The following is a 23,809-nucleotide window of genomic DNA, read 5'->3' as shown; positions in this document are numbered from 1 at the left end:
CCCGCAGTTCCCTTTGCTGGCTGTTGTGTATCCCATTCCTGTCATAAACGGACCATGTAACTACAATGAGTCCGGTGAGCCCTAATGAGCCAGCAAACCCTGGTTCTGGGGACCCCTGATGCAAGGAGTTCTCCCCAAACCCAGGGAGGCTCAGCGCTGTGGTTCTGCGAGGGGAGGCAGAGGGTGTTTTATCCCAAGTCCTCTGGATGAACTCAGGCTTCTGCTGGGTGCTGGCTGCTCAGGAGCTTTGCCCCACTGCGCCCTCCTTTATTCTGCCTGGCCTTCAGGTTCCCCTCTCTGTTCCCCATGCGCCTCAGGCCTGCCTGTCCCGTTCTCAAGTGGACACATGGGGCTGGTCCTTGACCTGGAGTTGTCTGCCCAGGATTGATTTTCACAGCCTCGGCTTCTACACACATCCCCTGTGGGTGGCAGGGGCCTTCGCTGCTTATTCAGGAACATTGAGCCCCTCAGCACGTCGGCAGCTCTTCCGACCCCCCTGTAAGGGGAGCAGCCAGGGAAGGCCATGATTTCACGTACATTGTCTGTGTGGACCTGTTACCACGCCCATGCTCCTTGTTTTATCTGTAAAACTGAAAAGGAAATCACTATGTGAAGAGGAGGTTGGAAGACTCTAATACCTAGCATTACTATTTTTTTCTGAGAAACTTTTTAAACTCCTGGGAATACTAAGAAGTTAAAAACCACATGCACCAAAAGAAGAAGGAAACATCCGAATTCTTTAGAGCCTGACTCTGAAACGTCTATTCTGAAGGGAAACATGCTTCAGGAGAATCACAGGTTTTAGCTTCTGGATGCCGGAATGTGTTCCAAGGTTTTCGCACGATCACGCTTGGCATGGAAGGAAGTTGGAAGCCCCACTCAGGTGACTGGAATAGACGACTGAAACCCTTGAAGCACAGATCCTGCTTCCGTGTTCTCATCGTGCGTCACCCTGCGGGAGCCGGTCATCACTGTGCACGTGACATTGTAGGAGCAGGTGGAGACGTGAGGGACTCGTGACTTGGCACAAGCTCCGTGACAGATGCCGAGAAGACGGCCTGGCTCTGTGCGTTGGTCCACCGTAAAGGCTGCCACATCCCCGGAGTGTTCCCCGGGCAGCTGTGAGTCAGGCAACAGGCAGCCCATGAGGCCTGACTTACTCACGGCCCGCAGGCGCCTCTCTGCCTTACCGTGCTCGTTCATAGGAGGCACGTCTGACTGTAAGTTGCCGTATTTAGCAGCTGGTCATTTTTGTAACTTTGCAGGGAAAGATCCCTGGTGATTCCTGACATCGAGTGGTTCTTGCCAGAAAGATCCCACGAAGAAAGCAGTGAGCAGATCACGTGTTCCTTCTCTGGAATGAAAATGAAGACCGAGGAAGAGCAAGCCCTTAGCCAGCCTGCAGCCGCATCTCTTCTTTCCGTCTCCACTGAGCCCCCGGGCATGGCCGTGGATACAGAGGGGCGGATCCGCATTGCCTTTGGTTCACAGAGTGAACTTGACATTCTCCTACCTAGCCCAGGGTCCGTGTTTTTAAGAAAGGAATTACTTCTTATGTGTGTAGCATCTGTTAAAAGTTATTTAAATGTATGGGGAGAGTATTACTGGAATAAAATATGTAGGTGATGGAGATGTAGAATGTGTTTGATGTTTGCAGTCATTCTAACAGAATAATTCTTGGCAAATTTTTTTCTCTACGGTCGGCTTTTCTAGCCACATAACCTTGACGTGTTACATGTACTCTCTGGGCAGTTTCCTGGTTCTAAGGAGGAACCATGTTGGGGAACTACAGGAGCGGCACTACTGGGCATTGAGCAGGACGAGGTGTCCCTGCAGGCGCCAGGCACCATGGTACTCAGGCAAGGCTGCCGGGTCCTGTGCTGGATAATGAGGCTGAAGGTGGAGGTGGAGACCTCGGCGGACTTGCAATCCTGTCTAAGGTGCGGAGGAGAATGGGGTGGGAATATTGCAATTTGGGGGCACACATGGCTACTCAGAAGTCACTAAGGATACTCCCAGATCCCAGTGAGGGGTCTTTGATTAACTGCTGGTCGCCAGAGCTCAGGGGTGTGGATGCTGTTAGCAATCTTCCTTACAGTAGTCAGGGCTGAGGGATCAGCTGCAGAATTGGATCTGCAAGTGGTGGGGAAGGGGGGAGGGGAGAGGGGATGTCAGGTGTCATAGCCACAGAGGTGTGGAGAGTGGGAGGACTGCCATTAAATGCCTATTTCTTTTCTATTTAAAACAAAATAGCCATGATTTTGTGGTGTGAATGGACCCTTTCTTTAATAGAAGGATAATTACAAAACTAAAACATCCTCTCATACAAATAAAAACTGAGTTGTCTTTAACTCTCCAATTCTGTGGACTTTATCAAAATTTTAAATTTCTCTTCAGTCTATTTGTGTGTATAATATTTAAGTTATATTCATGACGGAATGCTATCTAAATGCAAATGATAATTTTAAAAATTTCAAATTTAGAGAATTTTCTGTTTCTGAGCCATTCCAACGACTCATTCTTTAGAACAGCGATTTTCAACCTTTTTCACCTCATGGCACACACACTAATTCCTAAAATTCTGCTACACACCATGAAATAGAATTTCCACCAATCTGACAAGAAAAATTGGCATAATTTTGGTTCATTCACACTGGGTGGCTCGATGTGTTGGCCGTTGTCATTTTCGTATCTGACTAAGGGAAAGGAGGTCAGTGCTCTGACTGCAAAGGTACAGGGTGTTTGAAAAGTTCCTGCAAATCGCTGCCCTAGATCACAGAGCAGCCTGCAGCGCAGACTGACCCACTGATTAAATGCATCTGCTGCCGGCTTCATACAAACCGCCCGTGGTAGCGCCCGGAGCAGAGCAGGCATGCACCATGGGAAAGCCATCCGTAGCGCCATTGCTAAGGCAAACGCTGCTACTAAACAGGTATTGAAAGACCTGCACCTGCTATCAATGTCACGGCTAGACCTTCCCCCAACCCCCCAAGCTTTTATGTAATAATCACATTTAGGTAGAACCGAGCACTGAGGTAAAGTTCATAAAAAACGAATGGCTCAGGTAATAGGAAAACACAGCGAGCCCAGGAGACAGCGAGAGACTTGAGGACATTGCAGCGTGGAAGGTGAGAGAGAGTCTTAAAGATGAGCTGTAGATAGACACCTGTTAATTATTTCCATTATGTCCTTTACCTGAAGTCAAAGAGTGCCAGGAAGGCTGGGGCGGGCAGTGAGGGGACGAATGGGAAACCGGTATGAGAAGCTTGCCCTCGGGAGGCCTGTGAGGGGAGCTGGGGTGAACAGGCCGCCCTCTACGGTGAGAGGTCCAGGTCTCCGGGTTTGGGAGGACATTGCTCCTACAAATAATGTGACAGCAGGGACTGGGGCCTCCTGTGGTCCTCTCCTGCCAGCCCTCCTGTGACACTGGGGGGAGGGGGCCCACACCGCCAGGGAAGCTGTAGCTGTGCCTGATCTGTGATGGCAGCTCTGCCCCAACCCCTCCTTTTCAGACTAAGCTAAAGCAGTAAGTGACCCAGTATTCAAACTGGAGGCCACGCCAAAGCTCCAACCAGCTGCTGGATGTAGCTGAAGTGACGCAGTAAATGACAAAAACGTAAGGCCACAGAGAGGAGGTGACCCCAGCTCCCTTTCCTCCCCGGGGCCTCGAGGCGCTGCAGCTTTCTCCAGGAGATGAGGGGCTTCTTAGCATCACCTTCCTGACAGCCACCGTTTATCAAGGAGCCTCCTGTGTGCCAAGCCCTGCGTGAGCCGTTGCATGTCATCTACCAGGTAGACGGCAGGGGACAGCACTCATCCCAGAGCCCATGGCTCAGCCCAGGGCAGGAGACAGGCTTCAGACCGGAAAACATGACCCTGAGCTGTAGCCAGTGCCGAGAAGGGAGAGAAGGTTGTGAAGAGCACGTGTAGCCAACTGCGGGGTCAGGGAGGCCTGGAGGTGTGGGAGTGGCTTCAGCGTTTGGACAGGTTCAAGCCTTGGACTAATGAGAGGGCACGGTCCTCTCGTGACAAAGCCACGTGCAAGTCCCAGCCTGGAGGGCAAAGCCCTCCCAGCACAATTATAGCCAAAGGCTGTGATTGTAAGCTTGACCTGATGGTCTGAACCTGTGGTCCCATGTGGCTGAGTAATGTGGGCTCGATAGAGTTCAGGTGCATGTAATTGAGTAGAATTGAAACCCACGGGAACGTTGTAAACATCTTGACCACGCCCTTACTTTGCCTCGTGGAATCTGGCTATAAAATAAAGACTCGGCTTGTAGTCTGTGGCTCTGTCGCTAGCTCTCCATCAGAGAGGACAGCATCCCACCCAGACCCAGTTTCTTCTCTTGTCTATCTTTTCTCCATCCTTCACCGCTCCTCTCAGGCTCACCGAACCTGGCTGAGCTGGCTCGGCACATATGGCGCCCAACGTGGGGGCTGAGTATGCTATGGCCGTGCAGGCTCAGCACATGGAGGGAATGCCATGGAGCTGCTTCAGTGACAAGAAAGAGCAGGTGACCAAGGTGGCTGGAAACCCCCTTGTCACACTGTAGGTCTGCCAGGGGCGGGCTTCCTGGCGGCAGTGCAGTGCCTGGGCTGCATCTGCAGGGCCTGGGTCTCCTCTCTGCCCCGCTGCCCATGGTTTCCGTTCCCTTTTAAGCCCGGGTCCTTTTATGGTTACACGGTGCACCCGTAAGAAACAGAAACTTATTTCTCCCTCACGTCGAGCTGGTTGTATCTGGGATAACCTGCACTCTGGTGGCAGGGAAAGAGATCCAGCCCTGAGACTAGGCCCTACGTCCGTCTAACCGAGCCACGGCGAAGAGAGCCTGCCAGCTGTCCGCCAGCACACCGCGCTGGGTTTCTAGCAGAGCAGGCAGCCACCTGGAGTGAAGATGACATTGCTCAGCTGTCCCACACCTGGTGTGGCCCTGTGGCTGGGCTTTAGCAATGGCACGTCCATGGAAGTGACCGGTGTCATTTCTGATCTCGATCCTTACAGGGAGGGGCCTGGCTCCGTGTCCCTCCTTCCTCCGGCTGCTGGAATGTGAATACGGTGGCTGGGTGTCTGTAGCCTCCCAGGGACGACGACTCAGCCACCTGGACCACCAGCAGTGATGATGCATGTAAGGCGTGATGCTGGCAATGACAACAAGGTAAGGTGAGGTGCTGTCGTATATCTTGATGTTGTTATCACTGTCATCCTCACACCTTGATGGGCCACCAGAGGAACTTATTACTTCATGTTACTTCTCATAGGCTCAGTTCCCAGGCAGGCTGTGTCCTCGCTGGCGAGGCTGGTCCGGCACCTGTAGGCTGATGCGTCCGTCCTAACTTCCCTGCTGAGTAAGAGCATCTTTCCCAGGCCTCCCGCAGAAGCCCAGAGGCAGCTGGCATTGCCTCGTTGTCCTTTTCTGGAGCCAGGAGGTCAGGTACATAGACTGAGGATGGACGAGAGATGATCCTCTAAAAAAAGCGCTGGATTAAAAAAGAAAAAAAAGATGTCCCTGTCATTGATACAGCATCTAGAACAGTGTTGGCACCTGGGAAATACGAGGAAGGTGTTCATTTTCAAATGGACTCTGTTTTTGAAACTTTCAAATATGTCGAACTCCAGCTTTCAGCCACCTTTGTGGTCTGTAACGTGCCTCAGTTCATAGGATGGGACCTGTGCTGAGTGTGGGAAAAAGCCCGTCACTTTCCCCCCAACAAGCCTGGATGTCATCTGAGTAAATGACACCTCGGTGCTATTTGTTTTCTTACTTATTATCATAATGCTGGCGGCAGTTACTCTCTCACTCGTTATATTGGAAGCGTGGCTAGATGCCAGAAGCAAGAATGTGCCCCCAGGTGGTCCGGTCAAGCAGAACGGAATCGCTCTCACCCCGGCTGCCTTTGCAGAGAATAACTGTTGCGATGATGACAGTCGCCATGGGCATGTATTCTTCATCCATAAGGAAGGACACCTGACAGGACTGGGGGCATCCGCCCCTGTGCTCGGCTGGGAGCACGTTGTCTGGGAGCGGGGCATCTCAGCGCTCACGCCCATAACGGGAGCCACGACCAGGCACCCCACTTGGCCTTTGCCAAGCGTCTGCTGTCTGTTTCCCTGAGCACAGCTTCTGAGTCAGTGAGGTTAAGCTAATTAAACAGCATCTATAGCCTCTGCTGAATGGAATAAGGCAAATTCGGCTGTTAATTCCCTGCAAGGGTTTCAAGTTACAGTGCAAACGTTTCTGTTTTTATTTCAAATCCCTACGCAGCCCAAGCATGGGAGGCACCAGGGTGTTCTAACCAGCCGAGAGCCTCATCTGCCTCTCTATTTTCCTCATGAGATTTTACAAAATAAGAAAGGAGGGTTATAATAGCACAGCAGTGAGCTCTTACCCTTCAAAAACAACCTGCATAATGTTTCCCTTTTCATTTCATCAGCTGTCACTGACCTTCAGCAGCACCAGCAAACAGCCCTTAGAGTGCACGGCCTGCATTTAAGTCCCCCTCAAGCCCCTGTCGGGGGCTGGGCGGATGGCTGCCACTGCACAGAACATTAGCAACCTCGCTGTTCCAAGTGTAGGCCTGTAGTTCTGAGGGTTGTTTTGATTTTTTTTAAATAATAGGAATAAAAATGTCAATTAGAGCCTTTGGATTTCTACCAGAAAATAAGGGATCATATTGTAAAAAAAAAATAAAAAGGAAGTGGTCATTTCAATGGAGTGACTATATTTCCTCTACATAAAAATACTTATGCTAGCCCTGGTCCCATGCACCAAAAGGTTGCTGGTTCAATTCCCAGTCAGGGGACATGCCCAGGTTGTGGGCTTGATCTCCAGTGGGTAGGAGGCAGCTGATCAATATTCCTCTCTCTCATTGATGTGTCTGTCTTTCTGTCTGTCTCTCTCTCTTCTCTTTCTTCCTTCCTCTCTCTCTAAAAGTCAGTAAAATTATTTTAAAAAATACGCTAAGATTTATCATCTGGAAAGCACTAGAAACAGGCAATGTTTATCATGTCCCATTGACATTTTCAATCTAATGACTTGGATCTATACTGTAGCTAAGGCAAAACAGGTGCGCCCTGTAATCTCTGGAAACGAGATGCTCTCTTCTGTGAGAATTTAAAGACTAATATGGCCACATTTGAGAGTCATTATCCTATTCCTCATCCGAATGACATGAAATTATGTCTCTGAAGCACACACACAAAAATGCCAATTTACGTAGGATAGTCACCTGGGATGTTAAAGGGAGGTGGGCAAGAGCTGTGGGCAGAGAATGGTTGTGAGTCCCGGGGGGGCCTCAGAACCCCCTCTGACACCCACGTGGTGGAGAGGAACCAAGCTGATACTTAGAAAGGTGGCAGGAGGAGGAAGCCAAGGAACCTTTTTCATTTGGGAGTCACTTCTAGGATCACCCTTCACTGCTCTTATGGTTGCCATGTTACCAGATGGGGTCTGCGCCCGGAGCCGGTCTGTCTGGGGCTGGCCAGTAGTGTGTGGGTTCTTGGCGTCGTGCAGGAAAGATTTCACAGCACACGTTTTTGAGAGTGATTATTAAAGCTGGGGACAGTGAACCGAAGGAAGGGCCTAAGGTAGAAGAAGCAACAGGAGAGAGAAAGTCAGAGAAAAAGGGGGCCTTGGAGACAGGTTCAGGGGGTGAGCCCGGGATGAACTGCTGCTGCCAGCTGCTCCCCAGGTTGCAAGTCTAGGGGGGACCCTTCGAGTTTAGGAAAAAGAGCAGAGATACGAGGCATGGGCGTGCTCTAGGGAGAGCACATGTGGGTCCTTTGTCTTGAGACTTTTTGTCTTCCTTTGACCGGTGGGGATCATAGAGGAGGTCTCAGGGCAGAGTCGTACCAGAATAGTCATTCGCTTCCTAGATGTGTTCTTCAGGATGCCGGTTCATCAAAATGTGCATATAGAGGGGCCAGGGGTTATTTTCCTGTTAGCTTCATTTTTAAAGAATGTCATCAAAAAAGTCAGTAAAGGTATGCTAATTAGGTCTTTCTGCCCCAGCTGGTCTGCAATGTGCAAACTATCTGCCCTCAGTGTCCTGCTTAGGGAAGACCAAACCTTGTGATTCATTAGCTGGCTGTAAATTGTGCAAACTGTGTGGCCTTGTTTAATTACTTTTTTCTGTTTCCCTTATTCCATTTGTCAGGGAATTTTCCTAGCTTCTTACTACACCCACTCCATTATCTTATTAGAATACTTAGCTGGAAGTTACCCGGGAACTACTCTGACCAGATCTAATCTATTTTTCATCCTCATTCTTCTTCTTCTTAATCAATTGATCGTGGTTTGAACTCTCATTGTTTCTAATGTACTAACTCTCGACCACCCTCTGTCTCCTTCCTGTCTGTTGTTTCTATGGGAGTCACTCACCAACTCTTAGCTTTAAAGAATCCAAAACTATTAGCCCAGTCGCGGCACATCCTCTTTCTTCTTTGTCTATTTCTGGAGCACAAACAGGATTCCATCTCACGGAATCATCACTTATAGCCTGCCCTACGAATTTAGGCACTCATTTAGGTACACGATTAAATACAGTCTCAGACTGGTCCTTCAGTGTGTGTGTGTGTGTGTGTGTGTGTGTGTGTGTGTGTGTGAGAGAGAGAGAGAGAGAGAGAGAGAGAGAGAAAGGGGGGAAATCTGGGTGGCTCTCTTATTCTCGATGCATGTGCTCCTTCAGATTGTAAGTGCTTACAAGTAGAAAGGATGAGCAGTGACTTAAGCGTGTATTTTAGAGCCAGAACTGTGTTCCAATAGTGCAATTACTCATAGGAGCTCTGTAGGTCACTAAAGCTGTCTAAAGCCAAATTTTTCATCTTTAAAATTAGACAATGATACTCACCCCTCTAGACAGAGCTAGCAAGTAAGATTTATGTGAAATGAGCAGCATACAGGAGACTCAGCAATGATTTCTCCCTGTGCTTGTAACCTCCCTCACGTCACACATTCCAGTAACACAATTTTTGAGCTCAATTTTGGTTTGATTGATTGACTGATTGACTAATAGGCAGATTAGAACAGTTGGTATAGTCTGGCTAATCAACCAAATCCCTCCACAGTGTCCTCTCAATAATGTAAATTATGAAAGTTTTATCTCAATAAACCACTTAGATTACTAACCAAGATTTTATTTTTAAGAAAATGCTAATGTCGAGAAGATAGGGGCACCATATGTTTAGGGTGACTCTGACATACTAATAAAGTTATTTGGGAAGGTCTAGAATGTGAAAAATACAGCATCTTGTTTATATTTGACTAGAGGCCCAGTGCATGAAAATTCATGCACTGGAGGGGGAGTCCCTCAGCCCGGCCTGCCCCCTCTCACAGTCTGGGAGCCCTCAGGGGCGGGAGGCGACCTGGGCATCAGGGGAAGGTGATGCCCCATCACACCTCTGCTGCTGCCACTGCTGGCAGTGCAAGCCTTGACTGGCCCTGGTTACCTGAGCCGGGGCTGGGAAGCCGCCATCGGAGGCTTGCCTACGCCTCATGCTGGCCCTGGGTGGCTGGGGAGCTGAGGGGACTGGGGGGTCTCCAAAGGCAGGCACACAGAGTGGCCGGGCCCATGGGCCCAGCCTTGCTGCGCGCCTGCCACTACAGTGGGGCTGAGGGAACTGGGCGCCGCCATCTTGTGGCTGTGAGCACCGCCATCTTTGAGGGTGTGGCAGTCAATTAACATATACCCTCCTTATTGGCTGTGGGCATCGCCATCTTTGAGGGCGGGGCAGTCAATTAGCATATTCCCTCCTTATTGGCTGTGGGGCGCCGCCATCTTTGAAACGGTGTAAGGGTCAATTAGAATATTCTCTCTTTATTAGATAGGATAAATTTGTTTACTGTCATTCTATTTGGTTTTCATTTTTATTAATTAACTAGAAGCCTGGTGCATGAAATTCGTGCACGGGGGCGGGGTCCCACAGCCCGGCCTGCAATGATGCCAGCATCCCTTGCCCCAGCCAACGGCCCAAGGCCCCTCCCCTCCCTCCGCACAGCCAGGGCATGGATGCTGGGCTCACGTCATTGCGAGCCCAGCATCTCTCACCCCGGCCTCTGGCCGGAGGCCCCTCTCCTCCCCTCCCTCATGCGACCAGGGTGCAGATGCTGGGCTTGTGTTGCCGAGGCGATGCCGCCAGCGTCCCGCCCCAGCCACTATGGGTGCCATCATCTTTGTCGCAGAGTGGCGGTTAATTTACATATTACTCTTTTATTAGATGGGATAGAATTAGAGATGGTAAAAGTTGTTGAAGGAGCATATAAAACAGAAAATACAGGCATCTTGACCTCATACCCTAAATATCATAGTCTTTTTTTCCTAATAGTAAAGCTATGGGGATTTAAAGGTGATGCCAAATGCCAGCAGTGTATTGAAATAAAAGTGTCCCTCAGCCCCAAAGAATCCCGGCCCCCGATGAGCTGATGTGGGGACAGTTTTAATAGCACTTCTGGTAAAGAGGAAGGAGTGAAACCCTAGACGTGACTGAGGCGGGATTTGTTGGTAATCCTGGGGCGCCTCAGTGGAAGTCAGCGCAGTGACTCAGAGCCTGTGACGGGCCAGCTGTCCCAGCCCCGGGCGCCCCGCGTGTGGTCCCCATTACCACATCCCAGGGAAGCCTGGGGTGATGGCCACGCAGCTGCTTCCCTGGCAGGACCTCATCCCCGAGGCGAGGGGAGCATTTTGTGACTTTATCTTCAGTGCTTTGAAGTCAGTGGCACTGGGTCCAGTGAATGGCCACTGTCACCTCCTCCGGGGAGGCCTCTCTGACTCCTCTGCACCAGGGCGAGGCTGCTCCTCTAGGTGCGCCCACCACACCCTGTCCCCACCTGGACGTGTCTGATGTCTGTCTCCTTCTCTAGACCATGAGATCCTTGTGGCAAGGATATTGTATTTTTCTATGTCTCCCCAGCATTCAGCAAAATGTTTGACACATAGTAGGTGCTTAAAAAGTGTTCACTGAATGAAAATTAAAGTTATTTTCTATGGCTTTCCATGTATAAAATTTTATTTTTTTTCTGACAACAGCCCAAGCTACATCACTGGCTAATTGGATGAGCCCTCGATGAGATCATCCAGTTGTGGACTGCTTGAGGACTGAGCTCAGGACCTACAAATAGGACCCGCTCAAGGCTTGACGTGATGGGCTTAGTTTTACCTGCTATTCCGGATATCATGTGCAGGGACCCCGCACACAGAGCCTTCAACGTGTTCATGCTAATTCCATACCAAAATAATAATAATAATAATAAGACAAGAGGCAACAATGTGTATGTCGATTTCACTACCCGGATTTTGACGCTCAGAGCAGAGGCCAGCGTGGCGTCTGTTTCTTTCCAGGGTGGAAAGCCAGGGGTGCGGCGCCGGGCACGCCTCGCAGGCCTCCCTGGAACGTCCGGCCAATGGGGCGGCGCGGGCCCGCGTGGGCGGTATAAATAGCCCCGTGGACGGTATAAATAGCCCGGAGGCCTCCTCGCTGGGATTCCTGCCGCAGCCCAGCTGTCAGGCCCGGGGCTCAGGACACGCAGGACGGCCGCCAGGCACTGAGCGGGCCTCGCCGCCCACATTCCTGTGCAGCCATGTCGGCGCTGGAAGACGGCCGGCCATTCGCTCAGCAGCTGTCCAACGTCTACTTCACCATCCTCTCCCTGTTCTGCTTCAAGCTCTTTGTGAAGATCAGCCTGGCCATCCTCAGCCACTTCTACATCGTCAAAGGCAACCGCAAGGAGGCGGCGCGCATCGCGGCCGAGTTCTACGGCGCGGCCCCGGGACAAGGTACGTGGCGCCCGCTCTCTGGTTTCATTTGAGTTTCTCACTCGGTCCACCCACCATCCACCCAGCAGGTGTGATTTCTCTGACGGGTCGCTTCAGAGGGGGTCTCTTTTAAACTTCTTTTTTTTAAATTTCTTTGTTGATTAAGCTGTTACATATGTGTCCTTATCCCCCCATTGCCCCCGCACTCCCCCTGCTCATGCTCTCACCCCCCTGGTGTCTGTGTCCATTGGTTGGGCTTATGTGCATGCACACAAGTCCTTTGGTTGATCTCTCCCCCTTCCCCCACCCTCCCCTACCTTCCCTCTGAGGTTTGACGGTCTGATCGATGCTTCTCTGTCTCTGGATCTTATAAACTTCTCGTGGAAAACGTTTGCTAACTCCATGGTTTCATACAAAAGAAAAAAAAAAGTACTTTGCTGTGGAAATGTCTGAGTTAGTAAAAGGCAGGTATCTTTGCAAACTAGATGAATGGGAGCACACTTTTAACTATACCTTGTTCTGGCACGTGTGGCTCAGGTGGTTAGAGTGGCATCCCATACACCAACTACCTATACACTGTTCTGTGAATAAATATCTTAAAATTTTAAACACTTCATTTGCCATGGTTTTACAGGCTTCGATCACTGATCCCACTTCTATGGTCTGTTAACATATAGCCAAAGTTTTATCATTTTTAATTCAAGTCTTTAGGCATATGGGAAAGCATTTATTTAAAAGAGAAGATTTGGAGATCTGATGTGTTTGTCACCCTGTTATTTTACCAAGATTAACCACTTGATTATAGAATAAAGCGCAGCATATCAAATAAGATTTACGGCGTGTGCTTTCCTGGTGGCTTGTTGTTGCTTTGCTGCATTTGTAAGAAATGGATGGTAAGAGGATAGAAAGATGAATTAACAAGTATGTATGTGTGCAGCCAAGAGCATCCGCCCATGCTTCCCAGAGGAAATTGAGGTATGATGCCAAATGAGAAACAATGATTTGAATCATAGACTTTAAAGGTTGTAAAACCATTTCTGTTCGATCGGTCTGATACTCTGTACAATCACAGTCCTTGTGGTGGGTTTCAAGGTGACATTTTTAGTTCTGATATTCTTTTGGTTAATTTCAGGTGTGAAAATTGGCAGGCAAGCACACACATTTTAGATCCCCAAATATCTCTAACGTAACTTAAATGTTCAGAATCTAAATATCCTACCACATAACTATAGAATGTAATTTTTTTCAAAGCACTTAGAGTGGAAAACTTGACCTCTTAAAAATCTGATTTCTTCCATTTTTCAATTTGTGAAAATAATTCATTTTAAACGTAGGTTACCCTGTGTGTACATGGAAAGTTGAGTAAAGGCTGGAAATCTTTTTTTGGTGTATGAGGTAGATCATGAGTATGTATTTCCCCATAAAGAGTTTTCTTATGCAAAGCGAGGACTTGATGAACTCATGGAAAGTGGGGGAATCTAACTGCCAGTAGGCACCTCCCACGAGGAAGGTGGGCCCCGGAGGAAAGAGGCAGCGTTTGACCCTGCGCCCCCCAGCCTGCTTCGGAACAGGTGTAGCTATGGGAACGTGGCAGCGTTTCACTGGTAGACCGAATATCTTGTTTAAAAACATCAAACATCGAGACTAGATTTTAAAACAAAACCACATTTCCAGATACCAGACTAAATAGATTATATGATCATGGTCCCAGCGTTTACCCTCTCGGGCAGCCTACAGCTCATTCTCACCCTTCATGGTCAAATCTTGTCTACGGATTAGGAGAATTGCCCTATGTAAAAACCGAAAATATGGGCCAAAACACTATAATTGTGTGTGTGTGTGTATGTGGGTGTGTGTGTGAATTGACAAGGGCTTTAGAAGAAGCTATGGAAGCTCATTTCTTGCACATATTTTTGTGCAAATAAAAAGCAACCATCGGCTTCTCTTCAGCCTGGGCTCGGTGTGAGGAAGCTGGTGTGCAGGCATATACGAAATGGCTCCCTGCTTTTTACAAGTCTTTGTTCAGATGTCTGAGAACTCTAGGATTATTTCCCAAAAAAGGGAAGAAGGAAGTTAACACTCACTAAAAGAAAACCCTTTTCCTAGGAATATAAAGTTGTTTACAATTTCTGTTTTGTGTTGTTTTGAGTGGTGGATCTCTTTAGCAAAATTCTGCCTTCCAATATCTTGCATTAATCTATATGTTAAGTAATGGAATATATTATGATAATTTTATTCAGTGTAAGCATAATTAGTCTCCTTTAAAAAAAATTTTTTTTGTATTGGATTATCAGATACCTTGCAAACACTTTATTGATCTCCTACGTCTAAGAATTCATTCTTTCTTGCCCAGGAAATTATTATTTTCTTCATTTTAATGTAGCTTGTTCTTTTCTTTACTATAAATAACCGTCTAAGAATTCATTCTTTCTTGCCCAGGAAATTATTTTTTTTTATTTTAATGTAGCTTGTTCTTTTCTTTACTATAAATATTTTTATATTGATTACATTTTTATAATGAATTAATCAGGCTCAATTATCTTCGTTTAATCTGGCAATTTCCTCCTTCCTCGGAGAGATTATCACCTTTACTCCACTTTGAGTTAGGTTTCTCTTTCCTCCTTTCAAGACTTAGCCAGATGGCTCCCCAACATTTCTGATGTGGGGGTGCCAAATTCCGTGAAATAGGAGCTCGTGTGTGTGTTTTCATGTCCTTCATAATCAGAGAAGACCCTGCTGACAGCCCTCTGGATGTCCTCCCGTGAGCAGTGTGCTTGGTAGGAATGAAAGAACCGTGTCTTAGAAACTCCCGCAAATCAGCCCATTGTACCCACAGATGCCAGGTGGTCTTAAAGCACTTTCCCAGCAGGCTTGAGACCAAAGGATGAGTACACAGCAAGAATGCAGCACAGCTAAATGGTAGCTAAAGTAGCTTAAGGTTATTTCCTTCTTGATCCCTTTGTTATTCCAATAAAACAAAAATCCACCTTTTCGTTTTCTGTACCGATGACTTTTATCAACGCCATCATCAAGTAGAAGGGACCCCCTTGTCACACTTTGTTATGTAACTACCGCCTGTATCGTTCCTGCTGTTTAAGGTCCTGGTGACAATCTCTATGTACCAGAGGTCTAGTCCATTTTTAAAGCTAGCCCTGGACTTGGAGACTGACTGTGAGACTAACATAGTTGAAAGGTGTTTTCAACTGTGCTGTCAAACGGTACAGAGAGCAAGTGAGGCTGTGGGGAGTAAATGGGTTTTCTGAAGTCACTCCACGGACCCAGAAGAAGCCATGAGCTATAATATTCCAGGGACACCGAGGGAGTTAGCTGGCTCCTCTTTTCAGTTAAGGACAATATTTTCAAGTTCTATCTTAGGCTCTGAAGGAAGTTCAGTAGTAGCTTTACCCACAAGTGGACAGGGCCCGTTCTAAGCACTAGTTTTTTTAGCACCCCTGATAGCAAGGAACTAAAGAAACAGAATAAAACAAAGACAAAAGGTACTGTTCCCACCTATAAGCTTTTTATTCTAAGTGAGGAGATAGTATATCAGCATATAATAATGACTTTCCAGATAGACTTATACCAAAGGAATCTGATGAATGGGAAGATGAGTCTCAAATGTGGACTTTCAGAGGAATGCATGGTGAGGCAGATCTTGAGTTGACCCGAGGAAGGAGTAGAAGCATGGGTTTAAGCTTAGACTATTAAGAGACAATAGATTTGACTGCAGTAGAAGGTTTATGAAGCAGAAAAGGATGTTAATAAATTGGGCACAGATATGAAAGAATCTGAACGGCAGGCTAAGCAATTTGAACTGTGAAAGCAATAGGAGTCATTGAGAGTTCCTGGCATGAGTGTGTGTATGTGTGGGCGGGGGGTGAATGGGAAAACACATGCATAAAATCCTAGTTTAAGCTGGACTTATATATTCATGGTCTTTGGAGTTGGGCAATGGGACAGGCTTGGATAGGTAGCTGAGGAGTTTCTGCCATAAAGAGGTGAGACCGAGGCTTGTTTGTTGGTGCTGGCACAGATAGAAAAGAAAGAATGACAAGAAATATAAATTAAAAAAAGAAAAGAAGAATGGATGAACCTGATGATTCCTTTCAATAACATTGGCAGAGAGAGCAAATGTTACCTTAGGGAACTGACTGTCTCCCAGAATTCGATTGAACATATCTAAAGAAAAATATGTCAGTCACAAGGATTCGTTGATACACAGGCAGATCTGTGGTTTCCAGCCACCCCAGAGAGGTGGGGCCTTAGCTGCTTAGCCGCCTCCTCTCTGGTGTGAAACATCAGGGTAAATCAACTAGAATCTGAATTCTGTTCTTGTATTTGATTTATTTAATGAATCTCCTTTGTCCCACCTTTTCATTGCCAAGCCACCTCTGATTATTACTTAACTCTCCCTCCAGACTTGTCCACAGAAAGAGAATGTGCTGGTTTGATCAGCACTGCGTTAGTCCATCCGACACTAATGGTCCTTGTTGTAAATTCATGTACTTGAGTCTTGATGTCAGTCCATAGAGTTTGTGCTCTGTGAGTTGTAAGCGCACCCCTGAGATGTGAATTTGCTCCAGCTTTGCTGCCAGATCAGGTTTCCAAGCCTGTGAAGCCATGGGCACATCCTAGACTGTGGAAAACTCATCAAGGCACTGTCTCTGCGAGGCTGCTTGAAAGACAGTCTCGTGACTCCCAACCTCTTCGACCCTCTTTTCATCGCTGAGACTTTCCGTAGAAGACAGGAGAGATGGAGCATCATCTCATGCGATATTCGTGTTTGTAATTTGATAAATTTGGATCTAGGGTTGCCATTAAGCATGCAGTTTTGTTTTGTTTTTTCTTGAGCTGTCTATTGTTGATACTTGGAATTGGGCTACCGAGTAAGCCTTTCACCACAAGTCAAATACATGTCATTTGGAGAATAGTGTGAACTGGGTGGGAAAGCAACTAGAATTTTATATAACGTCATGTCATTTTTTTCTCCATCAGTAACGTCCATCCCAGGTCTGAAAGCTACGTCAGGAATTTAACTTTGCGCAGATGCCAGCAACGGCACCCAGCGGCATTTATCACGCCTGCTTCTGAGGAACACAGTCAGGTGGTTTTCGGTGCTGCTGTGTTGATTAGATATGAGGTTAGTTATGTTAGGAACGTTTCTCAGAACCTCAGCGGTGAGCAATTTCAAGAGGCAAATCTGTAGGATGGCTTCCTTCCTGGTGTTCATTATAGAAAGGCATGGAAGATGTGAGAGCGTGGGGCACATGTTCTGCACTTAGGCGGAGCACTGCCTAAAATAACCTGGATCAATAGAACTGCTCTTCTATGATAAAAGCATAACATTATAATCGAAAGTGCTAACGAAATGTTTTTAAAGAGATTTTCATTTTACCCAAGCTCTACTAATGTCCGGGTATGCCAGGCCACTTTTTGGGAGGAAACTATTTTTATCGCATGAGTGAAAAATGGAATCTGGGAACAAAGGCTGTCACTTTAATGTGTTAATATCTTTCTTCTTCCTCCATATTTGGAGAATCGCATGAATTTGTGGAATTAAGGAACTTGGCATAGTTGATGATAGCTTAGGAGGGATCCGTTTTCCTGGGAATAACCTTCTCATGCCTTTTGTGCTTCTCTTTCTTCCTTTGGTCGTTCAATTATTTGCTCATTTATTATAGTGTTTTCTTGTGTATCTTTTATGTCAAAGGCACTGTGCTGGGCATTAAGGATAAAATATACAAACACACCACCGTCCCTTTCCTACAGGAGTGTATAGTCTAGTGGGAGAGACAGACAGATAACTAAGTCATTTAAAAGCATCCTAAGTGCTATTTTGCATGGTTAAGGAAGGGGCTGTGGGAGCACAGAGGAGAGAGTACAGATAAGAATGCTTCTGCCTGGGATATGGCTCTTAACTAAAGGCCGTACCAACAGCAAGCCTGCTCTCTCCCATAGCATGCACGGTCCTTAGTCATAATGCTTCCCAGTTCCCCACTTTCACTCCCATGTATTTTCCACCTCTCAACCTACTGATACTATTATTTCTAACTCACATCTCCTGCCTAAATCTTTGCCTAAAGCCTCAGAGATTTGTTGTTAAAAGAATTTATTTTTGGAAAAGAACAGGTATGCTCATTGCTTATCCACTAAGCTTTTGGAAAATTAAAAGCATTTCGGTGATATTTTTCAGAATGAATTTTGTATATATTGATAGATGCCATTGTTATACTCAACTCTGAAATTTTTATATAATAAGGACAGTTAAAGAATGAAAATTAGGTCTCTATTTTCTGCTTTCCAATTTACTATCTCTTTTAGAAATGGTAAATTATTAAAGTAAGCAATTTTTTTCTTATTAATTGACCTAACTGACAGTTTTATATTTAATTCAATTCAATAAATACTTGGATACCTACTCTATTCCTGGCACAATATTATGTGACACATGTTCGTAGTTGGATGCCTATGAATCTGTACGTATGTGGCTGTGCATATATATATTTACTTTTTACGACATATGACTTGCTTTTTGAGAAAAAGAAGACTTAGGTGAGTGGAGCCAAACCTTGTACATGTCAAATACCCAAACAGCAAGCAAGTAGAAATTTGTAAGGTGCTAGGTAAGCAGTTTAGTTCTGCAATGAATGTTCCCTAACGAAGTCCATTGAGAGTATCAGGAACTTCATGGAGAAGAAAGAACTTACAGTTAAACTTCTAAGACAGATCATATCTGGTTGCAAAGTAAAGATGAAACCAAGATGAATATAAAGAAAAAGGGGATGTTTAGGACGCAGAACTAAACAAGCCTGGTTCATCTGCGATGAAGAATGAAGATAACCCTTAGATAAGGATGCATAGTTGGGTGGTTGGTGTCAGTGTGAAAATAAGCACACATCTTCTCAGAGTGCACATCCAAACGTAATAGTTCTAGTAAAGAGCTTTCTAATTCCTTTCCCGGATTTCACCTACAAAAAAGAGTCATTAACTAATGATGGAAATGCTTACCACCAGAAGCATCTTACAGAATCCTTGGTGTAACTTCATGAACCACGTCTTGGAGAAGATAGAATGCCTATGTGACACTGACCCCACAGTGCACCTACCCAGAGGGGCTCCGTGGCAGTTCCGTGGGTTCCTGCAACAGTCTTAGTACATTACACTCATTTCCTTGCCTGGAGGAGGGAGGAAAGCTTAGCTCCGGTGACAGACAATCCCTGTCCTTGAAAGTGGGTGGAGCATTTGGAATGCCTCTTCCTCCGAAACCACCTCAGAAAGTTTTGGAAGGAAGTGTGCCAAGCCAGCTCAGCCTCGAAAGCCTGAGTGAGGGCGGCGAATGGATGAAGAAATGACAAAGAGAATAAGCTGGGTCTAGTCCAGGGGTGGGCAAACTTTTTGACTCGAGGGCCACAATGGGTTCTTAAACTGGACCGGAGGGCCGGAACAAAAGCATGGATGGAGTGTTTGTGTGAACTAATATAAATTCAAAGTAAACATCATTACATAAAAGGGTGCGGTCTTTTTTTTTTTTTTAGTTTTATTCATTTCAAACGGTCCGGATCCAGCCCGCAGGCCGTAGTTTGCCCACGGCTGGTCTAGTGGATCCTCCTGTGCCTGGCTGAGGCCACAGAGAGAGATCCAGAGGCAAGCTGAGCCTTTATTTTATAGTCAGAGGTAAACAAGGTAGTGGTCACCATAGTTACACTGTTCTTGTGAGTTTCGCTTATTTTGGCAGCACTTGCTGCACCTCCCTCAGCCCATTAGCTTCCCAGATAAGATCTAGGGAGCATCATAAGGTCAAACCTAATTATGTTAAGAGGACTGTGCCCTCTAAGCTGGGACTTATTTGTGGCTTTGCCAACAGGTCAGTCCCAGGCTTAACCCTATAGCTGTGACCTACAGGAAGGAAGGAGGGAAGGAAGGAAGGAAGGAAGGGAGGGAGGGAGGGAGGGAGGAGGGATTTGCTAAGGCTATGTGGACTTTTGGCCTTTCTTCTTTACCAGCTGCACAAGGAACAAATCCTCCATTCTTTCCAGCCTTCTCTCAGCAACGCTACAAAGCAGACCATTGGCTTTTAGACTGAAAATGCCCAAAGAATGCCAGGCCCCAGCGGGGGAGGCTGAGGGAGGCCCACACATCGTTGGCACTTCCAGGGGCCTGTGATTAAACAGGTGCACGCTGCGAAGTTGAGGTTGAGGGCGAACATATTAGAGTGATCTTTTTTCTCAGCCTCATAATTCTCCACTGGTTACTGTGAGACAGGGTTTTAAAACTCCGCCTCTGAGTAGATTTAGGAGTTTTCTAGAAGAGCGTCAGGGACCAAGAGGCTGGGGTGCTGTGAGGGGACAGGTTTCCCATGTGCCCCCTTCCCCTCTCTAACAGAACACCTCAGCTTTGATGGATCTTCAGAAGTTGGGCTTTAGGAGGAATTTTTCTCTAAAGAAAAGGATAAAATGAGGATTTAAGCAAAACTGTCCCAGTTTATGTCAAAGATAATGTAAGTTACATGCATCTCTCCAGAACCTGACCCCCCTGTGAAATGAGTCACAGCTGAATATCCTTTCAACACTCTTTCCCGAGGGTTAGGGATACAAGTGAGAGGCCCGGAGGCTTCTTTCTGCCCCGGGGCAGCTATGTCGATGTCTCCACTGCCTCCTGAGCAGGACAGAAACGCCTGGGGATGCAGGCCCTCTTTCCAGAGGCCTTGTGGTCTCACCGCGGGCAGACTACAAACAAGCTGAAAGGTGAAACCCAAACGCCACCCATGGTCTTAAATAGAAGCACTGGCTCCTCCGAGTCGCCAAGTGTGCAGCTTGATTTAGATGAGGACGGAGACGGAGACAATGCAGTGGAGGCCGGTGGGTGGAGAACCTGCCCTTGGCCATCAGGACCTGCCCGGTTCCCTGCTAGCGGGCTGAGTCAGGTAGGCAGCTGCCACAGGCTCAGGGAAGCCGTGCTTCCTCCGGAAAGGCCTCGCCCCGGGAGAGCAGGGCGATGGCGAGCAGTCGGATGCCTCTGAGCATGCACTCCTCACAGCAACAAGTGCATTTGATGAGCCGGGAGATGTTCCGCGAGTTCTGTTTCTGGACTCTACCTCATTCCCGGGGGAGACAATGAGTCCTGCCGCCCATCCGGTAGAGTAGCAAGTGATTTTTAGAATGAAATGACCCACCCAACAAATTTCAGAAATCAGGAGCTTTGTGTCTTACTTCCCGCCTGAGCCACAATGCAGGCCCTCTTTCCAGAGGCCTTGTGGTCTCACCGCGGGCAGACTACAAACAAGCTGAAAGGTGAAACCCAAACGCCACCCATGGTCTTAAATAGAAGCACTGGCTCCTCCGAGTCGCCAAGTGTGCAGCTTGATTTAGATGAGGACGGAGACCCAGACAATGCAGTGGAGGCCGGTGGGTGGAGAACCTGCCCTTGGCCATCAGGACCTGCCCGGTTCCCTGCTAGCGGGCTGAGTCAGGTAGGCAGCTGCCACAGGCTCATGGAAGCCCTGCTTCCTCCGGAAAGGCCTCGCCCCGGGAGAGCGGGGCGATGGCGAGCAGTCGGGATGCCTCTGAGCACGCACTCCTCACAGCAACAAGCGCATTTGATGAGCCGGGAGATGTTCTGTTTCCAGACTCTACCTCATTCCCGGGGGAGACGATGAGTCCTGCCGCCCATCCGGTAGAGTAGCAAGTGATTTTTAGAATGAAATGACCCACCCAACAAATTTCAGAAATCAGGAGCTTTGTGTCTTACTTCCCGCCTGAGCCACAGCCCAGAACGGAGAATTAGGAAAAGGAAAAAGGCCAGTTCCCTTAGAGTTCAAGTGCCCAGAATCGCAGACCCACTGAGTCTGAGAAAGAAGGACCGCTTCTCCATAGTGACCCCCAAGACCTGGAAAACCAGGGGGCTCATCAAAATGCGAGTGAGCGTTTCTCCCTGTGGTCATGATGAAATAGCCCATCTAGTGGAATCCAGGGTAGGAGCTAGGCTTTGTGGCTCCTTGTCATTCATTACTCAAATCCACAGAACAAGAGTGGTTTGGGGTAGAGAGACTATATCCTGTGCAATGAATGTTAAAGCAATACTTGCATATCTAATTGGGGTGATATGAGAAGAATGCGAAAGCAAAATCTGTTTGAATAAGCTCAATACTTAGGGTCTCCTGGAAGCAATGCTAATATTTGTTTTGAAGAATTGTTATTTATGCAAGTTCATTCAATTTGCATAAATGTGCATAAATGACTGAGATGTTTAAAATTATTTAGAGCTAGATTTTTAAAAGTACATACAAATGGCCACAAACCTGGTTCTAAAGCTTTAGAATGAATATTTTGATTATTGAAAAAAGAAGCTTTGGGGAAGATAAAGAATTTAATTAGAAGGGAAAAAATGATGTTTGTAATTAATCTGAGGCTCACGAGGCAAACGTGATTCTTGCCAAATACTTGGATCCTGAATTGTAACCCGACTACAGGGAAAAACAGCTGTTACTCGGAGAAGGAAATAATTTACTCAGCAAGTCACCTGGTCCTTGAAATCGCCACTAATGGCAAAGAGGAAAAACAATGCCTTGGATATTGAAGAACCTCAGCAATAATAAAAGACCTCAAATCAGCGGGAAATAGGCTTTTAAAATCACCTTGCAGACAACCTAGTGGTTTAGCCACCCGACGTTTTTCTATTACGGTTCTAGACTTTCTAGCCGTGTCTGTGGTCTTAGGAACGCTGGTTAAGGTCTGTAGCCCTCAGTGACTTCATCTGTAAAATGGGGATGGTGGATGGATGTTATTTCAGAGGGTCATTGTGAAGTTTCTATGAGATATAATTTATGACCTCAACCATTTGCCCCTGTGTCTGGCAGGTAACTAACACTCCATACATGTTATATTGTCCTTTAAACATGTTCAAAACCAGGGCAAGAATGCCACCATGTAGTAACAGGGAAGCATCAGTAAGAAAGGGCAGTGACCGTGTAACTAATCGTGTTCCTGAACAGTTGCCGAAGCACAGGCTGACAGTGGGACTCAGCTGCTCAGCAGGCAGGCGTTCTGCCCCAGCTCCTGTTAGCTCCTCAGGGAGATGTTTGCGGGACTTGAGTGGTTGCTTTTACGTTTATGTCGATTTAAGGATGAACTGAAGCTCAGAAAGGCGAGGAGGTTGTCAGCTTGTTCACTCAGTCACCGGAAGAAGTAGAGCTTTAACCACCAGCCGCGGCTCCCGAGTCTCTCTCCTCAAGCCCATGCCTGTCCCTCTACCGGGGTGGGGACCTTTTGCCAAGGGCCATTGGATATTGATGTCACCACTCACTTCCCTAACTCACTGAATATAAATGGATGCTGCTATGAGAACACCTAGATTCCTTGGAGTTCGAGTCCCACCTGCAGTTGCCTCGGCAAGGCCAGACCCAATGCTTCGCAGGCCTCATAGGAGCTGTGGGCCGGGCGCTCCCCACCCCTGCGCCTGTCACACCCGGGGAGCCAGGCGATGGCACAGCGGGGCCTCGTGCTCAGCAGGTTCCCGTGCCGTCCACACGCTCTGTCTACTGGCCCTTTCCACGCAGAATTTTAACTATTTAAAAAGAGTTTAAAAGACAACACCTTCCAAAAACTCAAGCAAAAATAAGCAGTGGGTTCTGGGCCTTTAAGACACAAGCTGTTCTTGCCAGGCAAATATTTTCTCTGCCAGGCTTCACACACAGGACAAGCAGGGATTCTGGGCCCCGTGTGGATGGAGCAGCGGCCAGCAGAGCCACGCTGCCCCGTGCCAGCGGCCGGGCCGCCTCCCTGGGAGCTGCTCTGAAGTGCCTTGCAGAAGTCTCCCCCAACGTCCTACTCTTTCTAAGAAACCCTTCTTGCCAGAACTTCTTTGGACAGAAACGTGTTTCTGGGCAAACCTGGTCAGATACCTGGTGGTGGCTCTCCTGTGGGACACCTGGGTTTTCTGGAAGGGCGTCATGGGAGCCCTGTGCAGGCTGATAGTGAACTTCCCGTCTCGCTTAGGTGGGGGCATAGAGGCTTCACCTGCAGCAGGCGACGCCCCACGTTACCTCCTGCCAAACCGCTTTCTT

General features: G+C 47.4%; 1 protein-coding gene across 1 annotated transcript in view; it reads left to right on the top strand.

Moving 5' to 3' along the window:
- The first annotated feature begins 3,774 nt into the window (after positions 1-3,774).
- ASB5 (ankyrin repeat and SOCS box containing 5) overlaps positions 3,775-23,809 on the top strand; it is a 56,611-nt gene continuing 36,576 nt past the window's right edge. Inside the window, exons 1-3 of the mRNA XM_014547762.1 lie at positions 3,775-3,792; positions 5,003-5,161; positions 11,023-11,769. Coding sequence (XP_014403248.1) covers positions 11,574-11,769 — 196 coding nt within the window. The 5' untranslated portion in view covers positions 3,775-3,792; positions 5,003-5,161; positions 11,023-11,573. The remainder of the gene's footprint in view (positions 3,793-5,002; positions 5,162-11,022; positions 11,770-23,809) is intronic.

This window comes from Myotis brandtii, unplaced genomic scaffold (genome assembly GCF_000412655.1).
Source record: "Myotis brandtii unplaced genomic scaffold, ASM41265v1 scaffold484, whole genome shotgun sequence".
Classification (NCBI taxonomy): domain Eukaryota; kingdom Metazoa; phylum Chordata; class Mammalia; order Chiroptera; family Vespertilionidae; genus Myotis; species Myotis brandtii.
Note: the sequence above shows the minus strand (reverse complement) of the source record. Positions and strands in the feature narration are given on the sequence as shown.